We start from the raw sequence: 12,498 nt of genomic DNA on the forward strand, positions 1-12,498 counted from the left end.
AACAGTGTTGTAGGAATTATAAGGGAAACGCAAGTTAATGTTTTCCAGGTTTGTATGCTAATGTGTGGCAACACAAATCTTTTGAAATCGCTACTGACAATCCCTTTTGATGGAACTAGTTTCTTTGCAATTTTCTCCTTGAATGGCATTCAATGGCTGGCAAACTCAACCTAGTGAAAGCTTTTCTCAGGGAAATCACTGTCTCTGATCACTTGTCTGGGGTGGGTGACATCTCGGCTTTGTGTATTGCCCTTAGGCACACGCAATGGAAGCCTAGGTGTGACTTGAGGGCCTTATTGTGCCATACTGGGCACAATGGGAGGGAGGAGTGGACCCATCCCCACTTACACCTGGCTAGGTTGTGTTCTGTCTTCACACAAAGGGCTGCATAACCCCCTGAAGTGAGTCTGGAGCCAGGGCAGGCAGGGAAGGCAGGACCTCTGTGTGCACTTCAAAGGCCTATCTTTGAAGTCTACCCCAATTCAGGGGCCCAACTAGGTATAAGTACTGGACTTCTGAAACCACCAACTCAGTACACTTCTGGACCTGTGAAGGTTGCCAGGGAAATGAACTGCTGTGCTGCTGAAGGACTGCAACTCAGCTGGACTGCTGCTTTGCTGGACTCCTGCCTTGCTGTGTTGTCCTACTCTCTCTTGCTTGGGTGAGAAGGACTTGAACGCAGAGTGGTTCCAAAGGCTTGCTGACTGCCTTCCTGACTTGAAGTCTCGGGGACATAAAATACTTTCAACCACCCTGTTCATACACCTGGACTCTGTCCTCTGTCAGACTGTCCTGCCAATTGGTGCCACCCCGCTCCTGGACCCTTGGAAGTGGGCCTAAGATGTCTGCCCCAAAGGAACCAAAGCATCCTCTGCTGCAGAAGCACAACCGATGCATTGCTGCTGTTTATTGGAAAAGAACTGGCGCATCGCCACTACTGCTTGGGTCAGAACTGACGCAACAGACTTGCATCGCCATATCTTTGGACTGGTGCATCGCCTTCAGAACCACCACTGCGCAACTCTTTCCCTGGCGCCAGCTCCAAGTATACCTTGTCGATGACAGCCTCGGCAACGACGCTGCAGCTCCGCATCACAGCCTCAGCGCTCATCGGATCGAAGCATCGCCTCAGATGTGCAACGCATCCCCTGACACTGGACTTCGGATCGCAAGCCCTGCCGAGGGATCCTCTATAATGACACATCAGTACCTCGCACTGCAGCCTCACCGCATCTCAGAATGCAATGTATTGCATCTGCTGCATGACGCATCGGTGATTCGGACTCAGACAATTCTCCACAACCAGGATTTAGGGCACTTTGGTTCAGTGGGCCTAACTGGGTTCCTATAGCTGGGCTGCCTCCACCGCCGTCGGCCTGAACTTTTGACTTTGTCCCAGTCCGGTATGTCCAGATAGCCCCAGTTGGCTCTTCTTGCTTCTTGCCAGCAGTTTACTCTTTAAAAACTCATAACTCAAGGCCAACTTATTTTTGTCATTTTGGTCTTGTTTTATTTATTACATTTTGCTCTATTTTTCTGATCTGGTGTGGAATCTTTTTGTGTGGCGCTTCACTGCTTTATTGTCTAATGTGTTGCACAAATACTTTACACATTGCCTCTTAAGCCTAACTGCTCTGTGCCAAGCCATCAGAGGGTGAGCACATGTTAATTTAGGATTTTTCTGACACTTATCATGACTAGAATTGTGGTTACTGCTTGGCCAGGGCTCACATCCCAGTCAACCACCAACCCAATTTCTATCAGCAATGACTTTAGTCTTGGTTAACCCCATGACAAATCACAGATGTAGAAGGTGTGCTCTCTGAGAATCATTGTTAGAGCCTCGTAAGAGAAAAAATATTTTACTTACCCAACTGTGATTTTGTATTCCTTTCTAATTTATGGCAGTGTGTCAGATGGTTGCCTTCTGGGAAAGCTTATGCTCACAACTGTTGGCGTCAGCTGGTTATGGTGATAAGCTGTAGGTCTGATTGGTGCAATGGGAAATGTTAAGTCTGATGCAATAGGTCTGGTCTGCTTCCAATGAACCATTATGACAAAGGCAGTTGGTCTAGCTGACTAATTGTGAAAAGCATGTGTTAAACCCAGTAAGGCTTTAGCAGCTGGTTGTTATTACATTGTGTGGCAGCTTATGGGCAGGTATTGTGTTACATGTAATCTCACAGATTATTGTAGTAGGCGAGGGTTTTGTCGTTGGCCTCCCACTCTGACAAACATCTGGGGGCTTTCATTGTGATGAATCTTGTTAGGGCCTGTTGAGAGAAGCTGTATTTTGTTTTGCAAGCTGTATATTTCTGTATATTTGTAATTGTATTACTGGTGGCATGATGGTTGCCAGTTTATTTTCACGTGAATAGGCCAGTTTTGGGTAAAGCCAATGTTAAGGCGTAAAGGCTTCATCAATTCATTTGGAAAAGCATGCCAGATTTCATAGGCTGGATCTGTATCTTATGAAACGTTATGACAAAGCTAGGAGGCCTGACCTACTTACTGTGAAAAGTATGTGTTAAGGAGGATAGGCTTTAAAGGAAGGTTTGTTATAACTCTGTGCTAAAGCCAGTAGGCAGGTAATTTAATACATGGAATTCCACAGATTACCATGGTAGAGTTTTATGTTGGTGATTCACTCAAATTAACTGGGGGAATAGAAAATATGCATGACAATCATCCTTGTTAGGCTTTTTAGGAGAGATATTACTTTGCTTTTCTGACTGTAATTTTGTGTACATTTGCGCCTTTATGACAGTACGCCTGATGGTTGCCTTGTAGAAAGTTTACTCTCAGTACATCAGGCTTGAGCTGGCAAGTAGACTTTACTTACCTACTGTGAAGAGTGCATGTTAATTGCAATAGGGTTTTAAGGGTAAATTGTTATTAGACTGTGCTAAAGCCTGTCGGCAGGTATTTTGTAACATGAGATCTCACAGGTTACTGTAGTAGGCAAGAGTTTGGTGATCCACCCAAACAACCAATGGGGATAGATAGTTAGCATAATTGTAATCCTTATTAGGCTACATTACCTAATGGTTACCTTGCGGCAAGGCTTCAACCCAACATAGTAGGTGTGTGTTGGTCATAGTGCAAGCCAGTGATAACAACTAGAGGCCTGATTGGTCCACTAGGATAAAATGTTTCTATAGGCTATAGATCTGATTTGTTTATTATGAAAAGTTAGGATAAACACAGTAGGCCTGACATATTGATTGTGAAATATAGGTATTTAAGAGTGGATTGATATTGCCAAGCATTGATGCCAACAGATAGGTATTTTGTTAAATGAAGTATCACAGATCACCTTTGTAGGGAAGGATTCAGGTGTTAGTTACCACCTCTGACAAGTCCTAGGGGAGAAGATTTGTACCGTAACAATTCTTAATAGAACTCTTTTTAGCTGCCTGCTAGGATCATCTCACAAAGAAAATCATTAAGTAATACATACATCCATGTTTAACCATATAATCTCTGCTATTTTTAGTTTCGTTATTGCAAGCACATTCGTGCCATATTTAGATGGCAGCATGTTTTCTTTTTCTAGCTGTATTCTTTTAATTTATCATACATATGTTGTTGAATTTGTGTGTTTTATTGTGATTGTGTCCCTTCCGATTTATATTCACCCCGTTCCTGCTTCTGCTGGCCCCATTTCCTTTTGTTACTTTTGCAACCTGTTTCCTGTTTGTCTATTTACTGTTGCACTCCATGTGACTCTCTGACTCTGTTACTCCGTGTAGGGTCGGACGGGGGCAGAAAATAGGCCTGAGTACAAAAATGCATCCCCCCCATTAGCGAATCAGATAGCTAAATAAAAGTGGCCCACATTTACACAGTAGGGCAGTTTTAACAGCAAAGACAAGCTGTGTGTGTGTTTGGCACGATTTAGGCGACTTCCTGCATTTCTTCTTGATGCAGGCAATGCTTATGGTACTACCAGAGAAAACAAGCATTTGCAATGCAATGGGTCTCGCTTTTGCTCGAGTTAGAGCTATAAGCATTGTAAACTATTAAGGCTCCTCAAGCTGTGTAAAACCTTGAATTCGCTTGATTACTGCCCAGCGAGATCTCGCTGCCTACGAAATAAAAAGAAAAAGTAGTCCAGAAACCATGCAGAAAACATGGAGCTTGGTATGTTTTCAGTCGTTTGTCGGTGCGCTTGAGGAGGGCTAAACACCGAAAAGGCATGACGTGTGCATGCCTTTCACTAATTAAATCAAGCAGATTTTAAAAGGGAAGCCCAGGAACCAACCAAACGGATGGGCTTGACATGAGCGTAGCTAAAAGCACAAAGAGAGATTACAACAGGGGCCAGAGCGCTTGTGCGCTCGACCCTAAGAATCAGGTCACTAGACCATGAAACAGGCCCACAAACAGCGAAAAAATGGCCCAAGCTGACCTGCTAGACCAATCGTTTAGGCACTGCCAGATTGCCCTGTAGGCCAGTCGGAGCCTGATCCCATGCCCCTCTTCCTGTCACATTGCCTCAGTGACCCCTGCCCTCAGCACCTTCCCCTTATATCCTTCTATACTTGCCCATCCCCAAGCCGTGCTGCAAAATATTTATAGATTTTAAAATCAAAGCTGCACCCTTATAGATTACAGACTGCTAATACTGTTAGTTCCACTAGGTGGCGCTATATGCTGGTGTTTTCTCTTTCCCTACTGCACATATTTTAATTCAACTATGAAACAGGTTCTTCTCCTATGATGGATCCCGGTTAAATGCAAGAACTGTAGAGATGCCTGCTTATGTATGTATGATTTATGCTGCTATATATGGTCTAGGTCTGGCATATTTTTCTGTGAACATTATTATATTTACATGGGTTTTTTGCCATGAAATCACCTCATTTATCAGGGTTATATTTCTCCAAAGTTAAGATTTACCGCCTTAGGGGTCGTTATGTTCCTTGACTAAAATTCGTCATCCTATGGGGTCCCTGTAGCCCCCTGTGTCCCGATGGCGCCCTACATGTAGGCCTCTGAGAGTGCAGGATCTCTTCTCCATTTTGGATTTTATTAAATTAAATGATTTCACTGTAGACGCACAGCAGCTATGTGAGGTCACGTCTCGTTTGTAATCATTAATCAGGAGGGTCTCAATGCTTAACTGTCGGAAAGCTGAGGGGCGTCGGGGGTTGAAATCTCAGTCCTTGGGAGACAGGAGTTCCTGCAGACAGGAGGCATTTAGAGTTTGCAGAACCCAAAGTGGACGAATTGAGACTGAACATTGATAACAAAGCCTGAGTGGCCTCTACATGGCAGAACCTGCAAAAGTGTTCTTATATCCATGTACTGAGATACCAACGTATGCCACAGATGGGCACACTCGCCCTCATGCACTGTTTCTCACGCACACGCACACAGACACACACACAGACACACACACACACAGGCACACACACACACAGACACACACAGACGCGCACACACAGACACACACACACATAGACACACACACGCATACACATGCACACAGACACACACACAGACACACACGCATACACACACACACACACATAGACACACAGACACACACACATGCACACAGACACACACACAGACACACACACACACAGGCACACACACACACAGACACACATAGACGTGCACACACAGACACACACACACACATAGACACACACACGCATACACATGCACACAGACACACACACAGACACACACACACACGCATACACACACACACACACATAGACACACAGACACACACACACATGCATACAGACACACACACACACAGACACACAGACACACACACACACACACAGACACACACACACACACACAGACACACAGACGCACACACACACGCACACACACAGGTACACACACACAGACACACAGACACACACACAGACACACACGCACACACACGCACACACACAGGTACACACACACAGACACACACACAGACACACAGACACACGCACACGCACACACAGACGCGCACACACAGACACACACACAGAGACACAGGTACACACACAGACATACACACATGCACATAGACACACGCACACAGACACACACACACACGCACACAGACACAAACACACACACACGCACACACACACACAGGCACACACACACACAGACGCGCACACACACACACACACACACATAGACACACAGACACACACACACACACACATAGACACACAGACACACACACGCATACACATGCACACAGACACACACACAGACACACACACACGCATACACACACACACACACATGCACACAGACACACAGACACACACACGCACACAGACACACACATGCACACAGACACACAGTCACACAGACACACACGCACACAGACACACACACAGACACACACACAAATGCACAGACACACACACACACGCACACAGACAGACACACACACAGACACACACACATGCACACAGACACACACACAGGCTCACGTACACACGCACACGTACACACACACACACACACACACACAGACACACACACCTGCACACAGACACACACACATGCACACAGACAAATACCCTCCAACACTGCCCTCCCCACTCACACCTGGGGCCCTATTACAGCCAGGGCACACTTTTTCTGTTTGCGCCACAGCGCATCCTCAAACAGGTGTGCCGGGAGCAAAGAGAGGAAGTGCGCCCTATTACGTTGAATGCGTTGTCCCTGGGGCAGCCGCGAACTCGCTCTGCCCTGGTGGCAGCGCGTTCAAGCTTTGAAGCAGCTGCTCTGTGTTTGACTGTGCAGGCCGCAACCCGCCTGCACCTTTAAGAGGGACTATAGATCTCCTTGCAGATGAGTTCAGTGAGTGACCGTACCTGCCTGCAACGGGATGCCGGGGGGTCCATAGCACCCCGTTTCCCCCTCCAGAGGACTGCCATCAGGGCAGTGCACCTCCTGACAGCTTCTTTGCCTCTGTGCCCTCGTCTATAGTGCGGCGCGGGCGCAGAGGTAAAGAGACTCCTTCATTTGTATGGGGTGCACCTCTGATGATAGAGATAGCGCTATATGTGCAACAGCGCTCTCTGTATTACAGAAGGGGTTGCACAAGTGTCTTCAGCCCCTACTGTAATAGCAAAGTGCCCAGAGAGTGTACAATGCTGGAGCACATGCCCCTGGTGCCCCCAGGGCAGTTTGTACAATACCGCCCCTGTTTGCCAGATTTGCACACTCGGCTCCCTCTGTATCAAGGCTGACTCCAGGAGGTGGTGTTGCACACTTTGGCCCTCATTACGACATTGGCGTCAAATGCCGCCTACCGCCACGGCGACGGCCGCCAACATACCATCGCCGTGGTTACCGACCATCCATTCCATTATGACCGTAGACGGAATACTGCCAGAAGGCTGGTGGAATTCCACCGACTGTCATGGCAGTGGACGGCTGTAAGGTGGCGCTGTTGCCAGCAGCAGCGCCACGCCAGCAAAACACTGCCTACTGTATCATGTTCCATGATACGGCCTGGTGGTGTTTTGCTGGCAGACGCTGCTCCTGGCAGCAGCGCCGTGTCACGTCTCCTGCTGGAGGACTTCCTGCAAGCAGGTAAGTCGGGTTCTCCGACAGGAGAGGGGGTGTGTGTGTGCGTGTGTGGGGGGGTGTATGATTGTGTGTAAATGCATGCATGCATCTGTAATGCGTGTGTGCATGAGTGGGTGTGAGTGTACGTGCATGTTGTGTCGTGTGATTGCGTGTGTGCCTGTATGTATGTTAGTGAGTGTTGTTGTGAGTGTCTATGAATGTATGAATGCGTGGGTGAATGTGTGTATTCGTGTGTATGGGTGTGTATGTATGTGCGTGTATGTGTGTAAATGTGCGGGGGTCGGTAGAGGGAGGGGGAGGGTGGAGGAGGATTCTGGGGAGGGGACGGGAGAGGCCCCTATCAGTGCCAGGGAAGGAATTCCCTGGCACTGATAGTGCCTACCGCCATGGTTTCAGTCGCGGTACAGAAACCACTGAAACCATGGCGGTGGGTGGGGTCATAATGCCATGAGCGGCCTAGTGATGGCCGACGGGCTGGAGACTGTAGTCTCCAGCCCGGCGGTCATTACCGCCGTGGCGGTCGGTGTGGTACATTGGAGGTTTGGCTTTGGCCAAACCGCCAATGTCATAATAGTGGAGGTAAATTCCGCCAGCCTGTTGGCGGTAATACCTCTACTATTTCACCAACTGCCAGGGTTGTTACGAGGGCCTTTGTGTTTTCCTGCTTAAGTGCCCCCCATTGCATTTATTCCTCTACTCGTAAGCACGTTTCTCATTTATGACCGTGTTTTATTTAGTAGTAATTGCACCAGTTTGTTATAGGAGTTTTTGCTATATTCCAGGTTTACAGTGCACCACCGGGTCGTATATCAGGGTGCACCATAAATGTCGTACCCAAAATACCAAAGGGACACAATATAGACGACAAAACATCGAAATAGAAATCTAGATTTTGTAACCTAATTCTAACTGTACGTACCAATGCAGAACATATATTTTCAAGTTACAGAGATGTGGAGTTAGGGATAGCAAATCTATATTTCCCTAAATGCACTTATATTTCAAGATTTTGTCCCTTGGTATTCTATCCTCGTTATTCTTGTACCCCGATATTCTGGGGGGTCAATATTCATAGTACAATCTCATATATCATGTACCTTGTGAATTATAATATGCAGTAGATTTTAGTAAATGTGCAGCAGAATTAATATGCTAATGACTCCATTTTACATCGCTAATTACACGATCTAACCTTTTCATAATCACAAGAATAGGGTATTTATGTCTGATGCCCAGGCATCTTCCAGAGCAGACCCCTTCAGACTTTGCTGGGAGCGTAGAGTGAGCTGCAAGCTACAGACATCTTAGCTACAGACATCTTAGCTGCAGACCTCTTAGCTGCTACAGACATCCTAGCTGTAGCCCTCTTAGCTGCTACAGACATCTTAGCTGCTGACCTCTTATCTGGTACAGACATCCTAGCTGCAGACATCTTAGCTGCAGACCTCTTAGCTGCTACAGACATCTTAGCTGCAGACATCTTATACAGACATTTTAGTCACAGATATCTTAGCCGCAGACACCCTAGCTGCAGACATCTTAACTGCAGGCATCTTAGCTACAGACATGTAAGCTACAGATATCTTAGCTGCAGACACCCTAGCTGCAGACATCTTAGCTGCAGACTTCTTAGCTGCAGACATGTTGGCTATAGACATCTTAGCTATAGACATCTGAGCTGCAGACATCTTAGCTACAGACATGTAAGCTACAGACATCTTAGCCGCAGACATCCCAGCTGCAGACATCTTGGCTGCAGACTTCTTAGCTGCAGACATATTAGCTACAGACATCTTATACAGACATTTTAGCTACAGACATCTTAGCTGCAGACCACGGGATGGCGCAGCCAGTGTTATCTGTGCTTTTTGCAGCTTGGGACACCACACCAGAACCAAGCTAGGCCTTCTCAGAGCACAGCGACTGATGTGTAAAGGACTTTATTTTGAAACAAAAGGTATGTCTTTTAGTCGCCCCCTGGATAATTCATATGAGTGCTTTGGTGCTGAGAAAGATTTGCCTAGAAGCTTGAAAGGAAGGTGTTTCTTTAACCAAAGGCTGGTTTAATCACTTGATACAATTTAATTAAATACCACTTCATATGCTGCCATTCTTTTAATGTACTCTAAACTCCTTTATAACTGCAGCTATTGTGCTTACTTTCGTACTAGCATCTATCCATATAATCTGTACAAGGGAATAACATTAATTATTATTAAGGCCTTTTCAAATATATTGTCTGGGTGTCATGTGTATGTTCATGGGGAAAGGGGCTCTGGAAAGCACTACACCTGATACGTATCCTGTATTCTCATAGGGCGGGTTGTTACCATAGCAGCGCCACCCACCAGTGGCTCGTGGGAGGTATTTGGGCGACAGTCCCCTCTATTCCTGGCCATAGTTTATAAACTGCCCTACGTTTGCGCTTGCCACTGGGTTTTGGATTTCTAAGACTAGGTGACATTTACTGGCAAACCTGCAAAAGAGAATTGGAAACGCAGATACAAAATGATGCACCCTGTAGCCCTCAGTCCATAACTGAAGCTCCTTATCCTATGGGGCGTCTGTAGCACCCCATAGCCCTCAGTCCATACTGAAGCTCGTTATCCTATGGGCCCTCTGTTGTACCCTGTAGCCCTCAGTCCATAACTGAAGCTTGTTATCCTATGAGGCCTCTGTTGCACCCTGTAGCCCTCAGTCCATACTGAAGCTCGTTATCCTATGGGCCCTCTGTTGCACCCTGTAGCCCTCAGTCCATAACTGAAGCTTGTTATCCTATGAGGCCTCTGTTGCACCCTGTAGCCCTCAGTCCATAACTGAAGCTCGTTATCCTATGGGGCGTCTGTAGCACCCTGTAGCCATCAGTCCATAACTGAAGCTTGTTATCCTATGGGCCCTCTGTTGCACCCTGTAGCCCTCAGTCCATAACTGAAGCTTGTTATCCTATGGGTCCTCTGTTGCACCCTGTAGTCCTCAGTCCATAACTGAAGCTTGTTATCCTATGAGGCCTCTGTAGCACCCTGTAGTCCTCAGTCCATAACTGAAGCTCTTTATCCTATGGGGCGTCTGTAGCACCCCATAGCCCGCAGTCCATACTGAAGCTCGTTATCCTATGGGCCCTCTGTTGCACCCTGTAGCCCGCAGTCCATAACTGAAGCTCGTTATCCTATGAGGCCTCTGTTGCACCCTGTAGTCCTCAGTCCATAACTGAAGCTCGTTATCCTATGGGGCCTCTGTAGCACCCTGTACCCCTCAGTCCATAACTGAAGCTCGTTATCCTATGAGGCCTCTGTTGCACCCTGTAGTCCTCAGTCCATAACTGAAGCTCGTTATCCTATGGGGCCTCTGTAGCACCCTGTAGTCCTCAGTCCATAACTGAAGCTCGTTATCCTATGGGGCCTCTGTAGCACCCTATAGCCTTCAATCCATAACTGAAGTTTATTATCCTGTGGGGCCTGTGCAGAACCCTGTAAACCTGCAGTCCATAACTGAACCTTGCTATCCTATGGGGCGTCTGTAGCACCCTGTAGACCCATAGCCCCTTACATAATAGGCTGTAACCTGTGAGCACACACTGTAGGAGCACCCCAGGGAAGGCTACAGTGCCGAGGCGGGGTCTGTCCATGTCACCTCATCCTCGCCCTACCAATGCGCACATTAGCATAGTCCAGGGGTGTCCAACGTGTGTCAAGGAGGGGCAGATACACATCAGACATCCAGGGAAGCCTCAGACTGTGTGCATGAGGTATATTTAAATCCACTGTATAAACATTTATCGTATGAGAATATCTTAAAAGTCTGGCATGAACCTGACTGTCCTGGACCTACGGAAGACACCCCGGGTATAGGCCCTGCTCCCCCACCAATTTATCAAGGTGCCCAAAAAGATATGCAAGCCTGCAGATTATTGCTTCTCATATTTTGTGCACATCACTTCATTGGACTGCAGCATACGTGTTAGGCGCATAAAGTGAGCTTGCATAAGCGAGACATTTTACCTGTATGTAAAAGGGGTGCAATGTTCTCCTACCTCTGTCTTTCCGGCTCCTCTTCTCGCAAATAGCGCCTTGCCCTCCCTCCATTCACCCCAAAGCTACTGTAAGGTGGTTTGTAGAACTTTAAAAAAAAAACTAAAATAAAATAAAGTGAATTTGTCAATGACTCACCACCCACTGCTGAGCTCGCGACACCGGACACAGTGATGGCGACCACCCAGAGGGCACAAAAGGTGACAGGCGACATGGTGAAAGGCTGCAGCACTCAGAGAGGGGTCCCACACCTGTGTGCCGGTCTCCTTTATAGCACCCTCTCTTCTCTTGTCCAATGAAACTCTCCTTTCTTCCCTACCTCCTCCTCTTTTGTCCTTCGGTGTCCTTCCTCCACTTCCCCTTAATCTGTTTGAATTCAGATAGTGGAAATAATCCCTGTACAAACAGGCCACCCATATGAGGCTCTGACCTTGAGCGCTGCACATTAAAAACTTTTAACTCTTTCACACCATAGGATTTAAGGGCTCACCTATCACAATGTATTTCTGAAGGACATTTTGTAGGAAGTGCAGATGTGGAGGTGGTTCTTTGAAATAAACAAGAGCAATTAGAACCACGGGTTAATAGCAAGTGAGAAAATACTTCAATGTTACAGTGACTCCGGTATGGGTGTTTTTGTGTTTAATTAGGAACTTGGTAGAAAGTAATGAGAAATTAGCAAATTGTTTTTGCAATCTATTGCCCATGTTTTACAGGACCTTACAACTAATTCTGCTGCGGTGTTGACGTATAGTAATTCACTTTTTGTTGTTTTTTCATATTTAGATGTGTTCATGGGGTCACCAGACGTCATAAACTGTGTTCTTAGAACTGCAGTTGGAGTGTTGCCTATATGTGTGTTTAATGTCACCATGTTAAACTCTTTACAGTGTTCAAT

The 12,498-nt window shown here is 46.7% G+C and overlaps 1 protein-coding gene across 1 annotated transcript in view; it reads right to left on the minus strand.

Annotated features, from left to right (window-relative positions):
- Positions 1 to 11,885, minus strand: part of LOC138293700 (cobalamin binding intrinsic factor-like) — a 31,711-nt gene extending 19,826 nt beyond the window's left edge. The window contains exon 1 of the mRNA XM_069233023.1: positions 11,739 to 11,885. Coding sequence (XP_069089124.1) covers positions 11,739 to 11,814 — 76 coding nt within the window. The 5' untranslated portion in view covers positions 11,815 to 11,885. The remainder of the gene's footprint in view (positions 1 to 11,738) is intronic.
- Positions 11,886 to 12,498: the final 613 nt, after the last annotated feature.

This window comes from Pleurodeles waltl, chromosome 4_2, assembly GCF_031143425.1.
Source record: "Pleurodeles waltl isolate 20211129_DDA chromosome 4_2, aPleWal1.hap1.20221129, whole genome shotgun sequence".
NCBI classification, from domain to species: Eukaryota; Metazoa; Chordata; class Amphibia; order Caudata; family Salamandridae; genus Pleurodeles; species Pleurodeles waltl.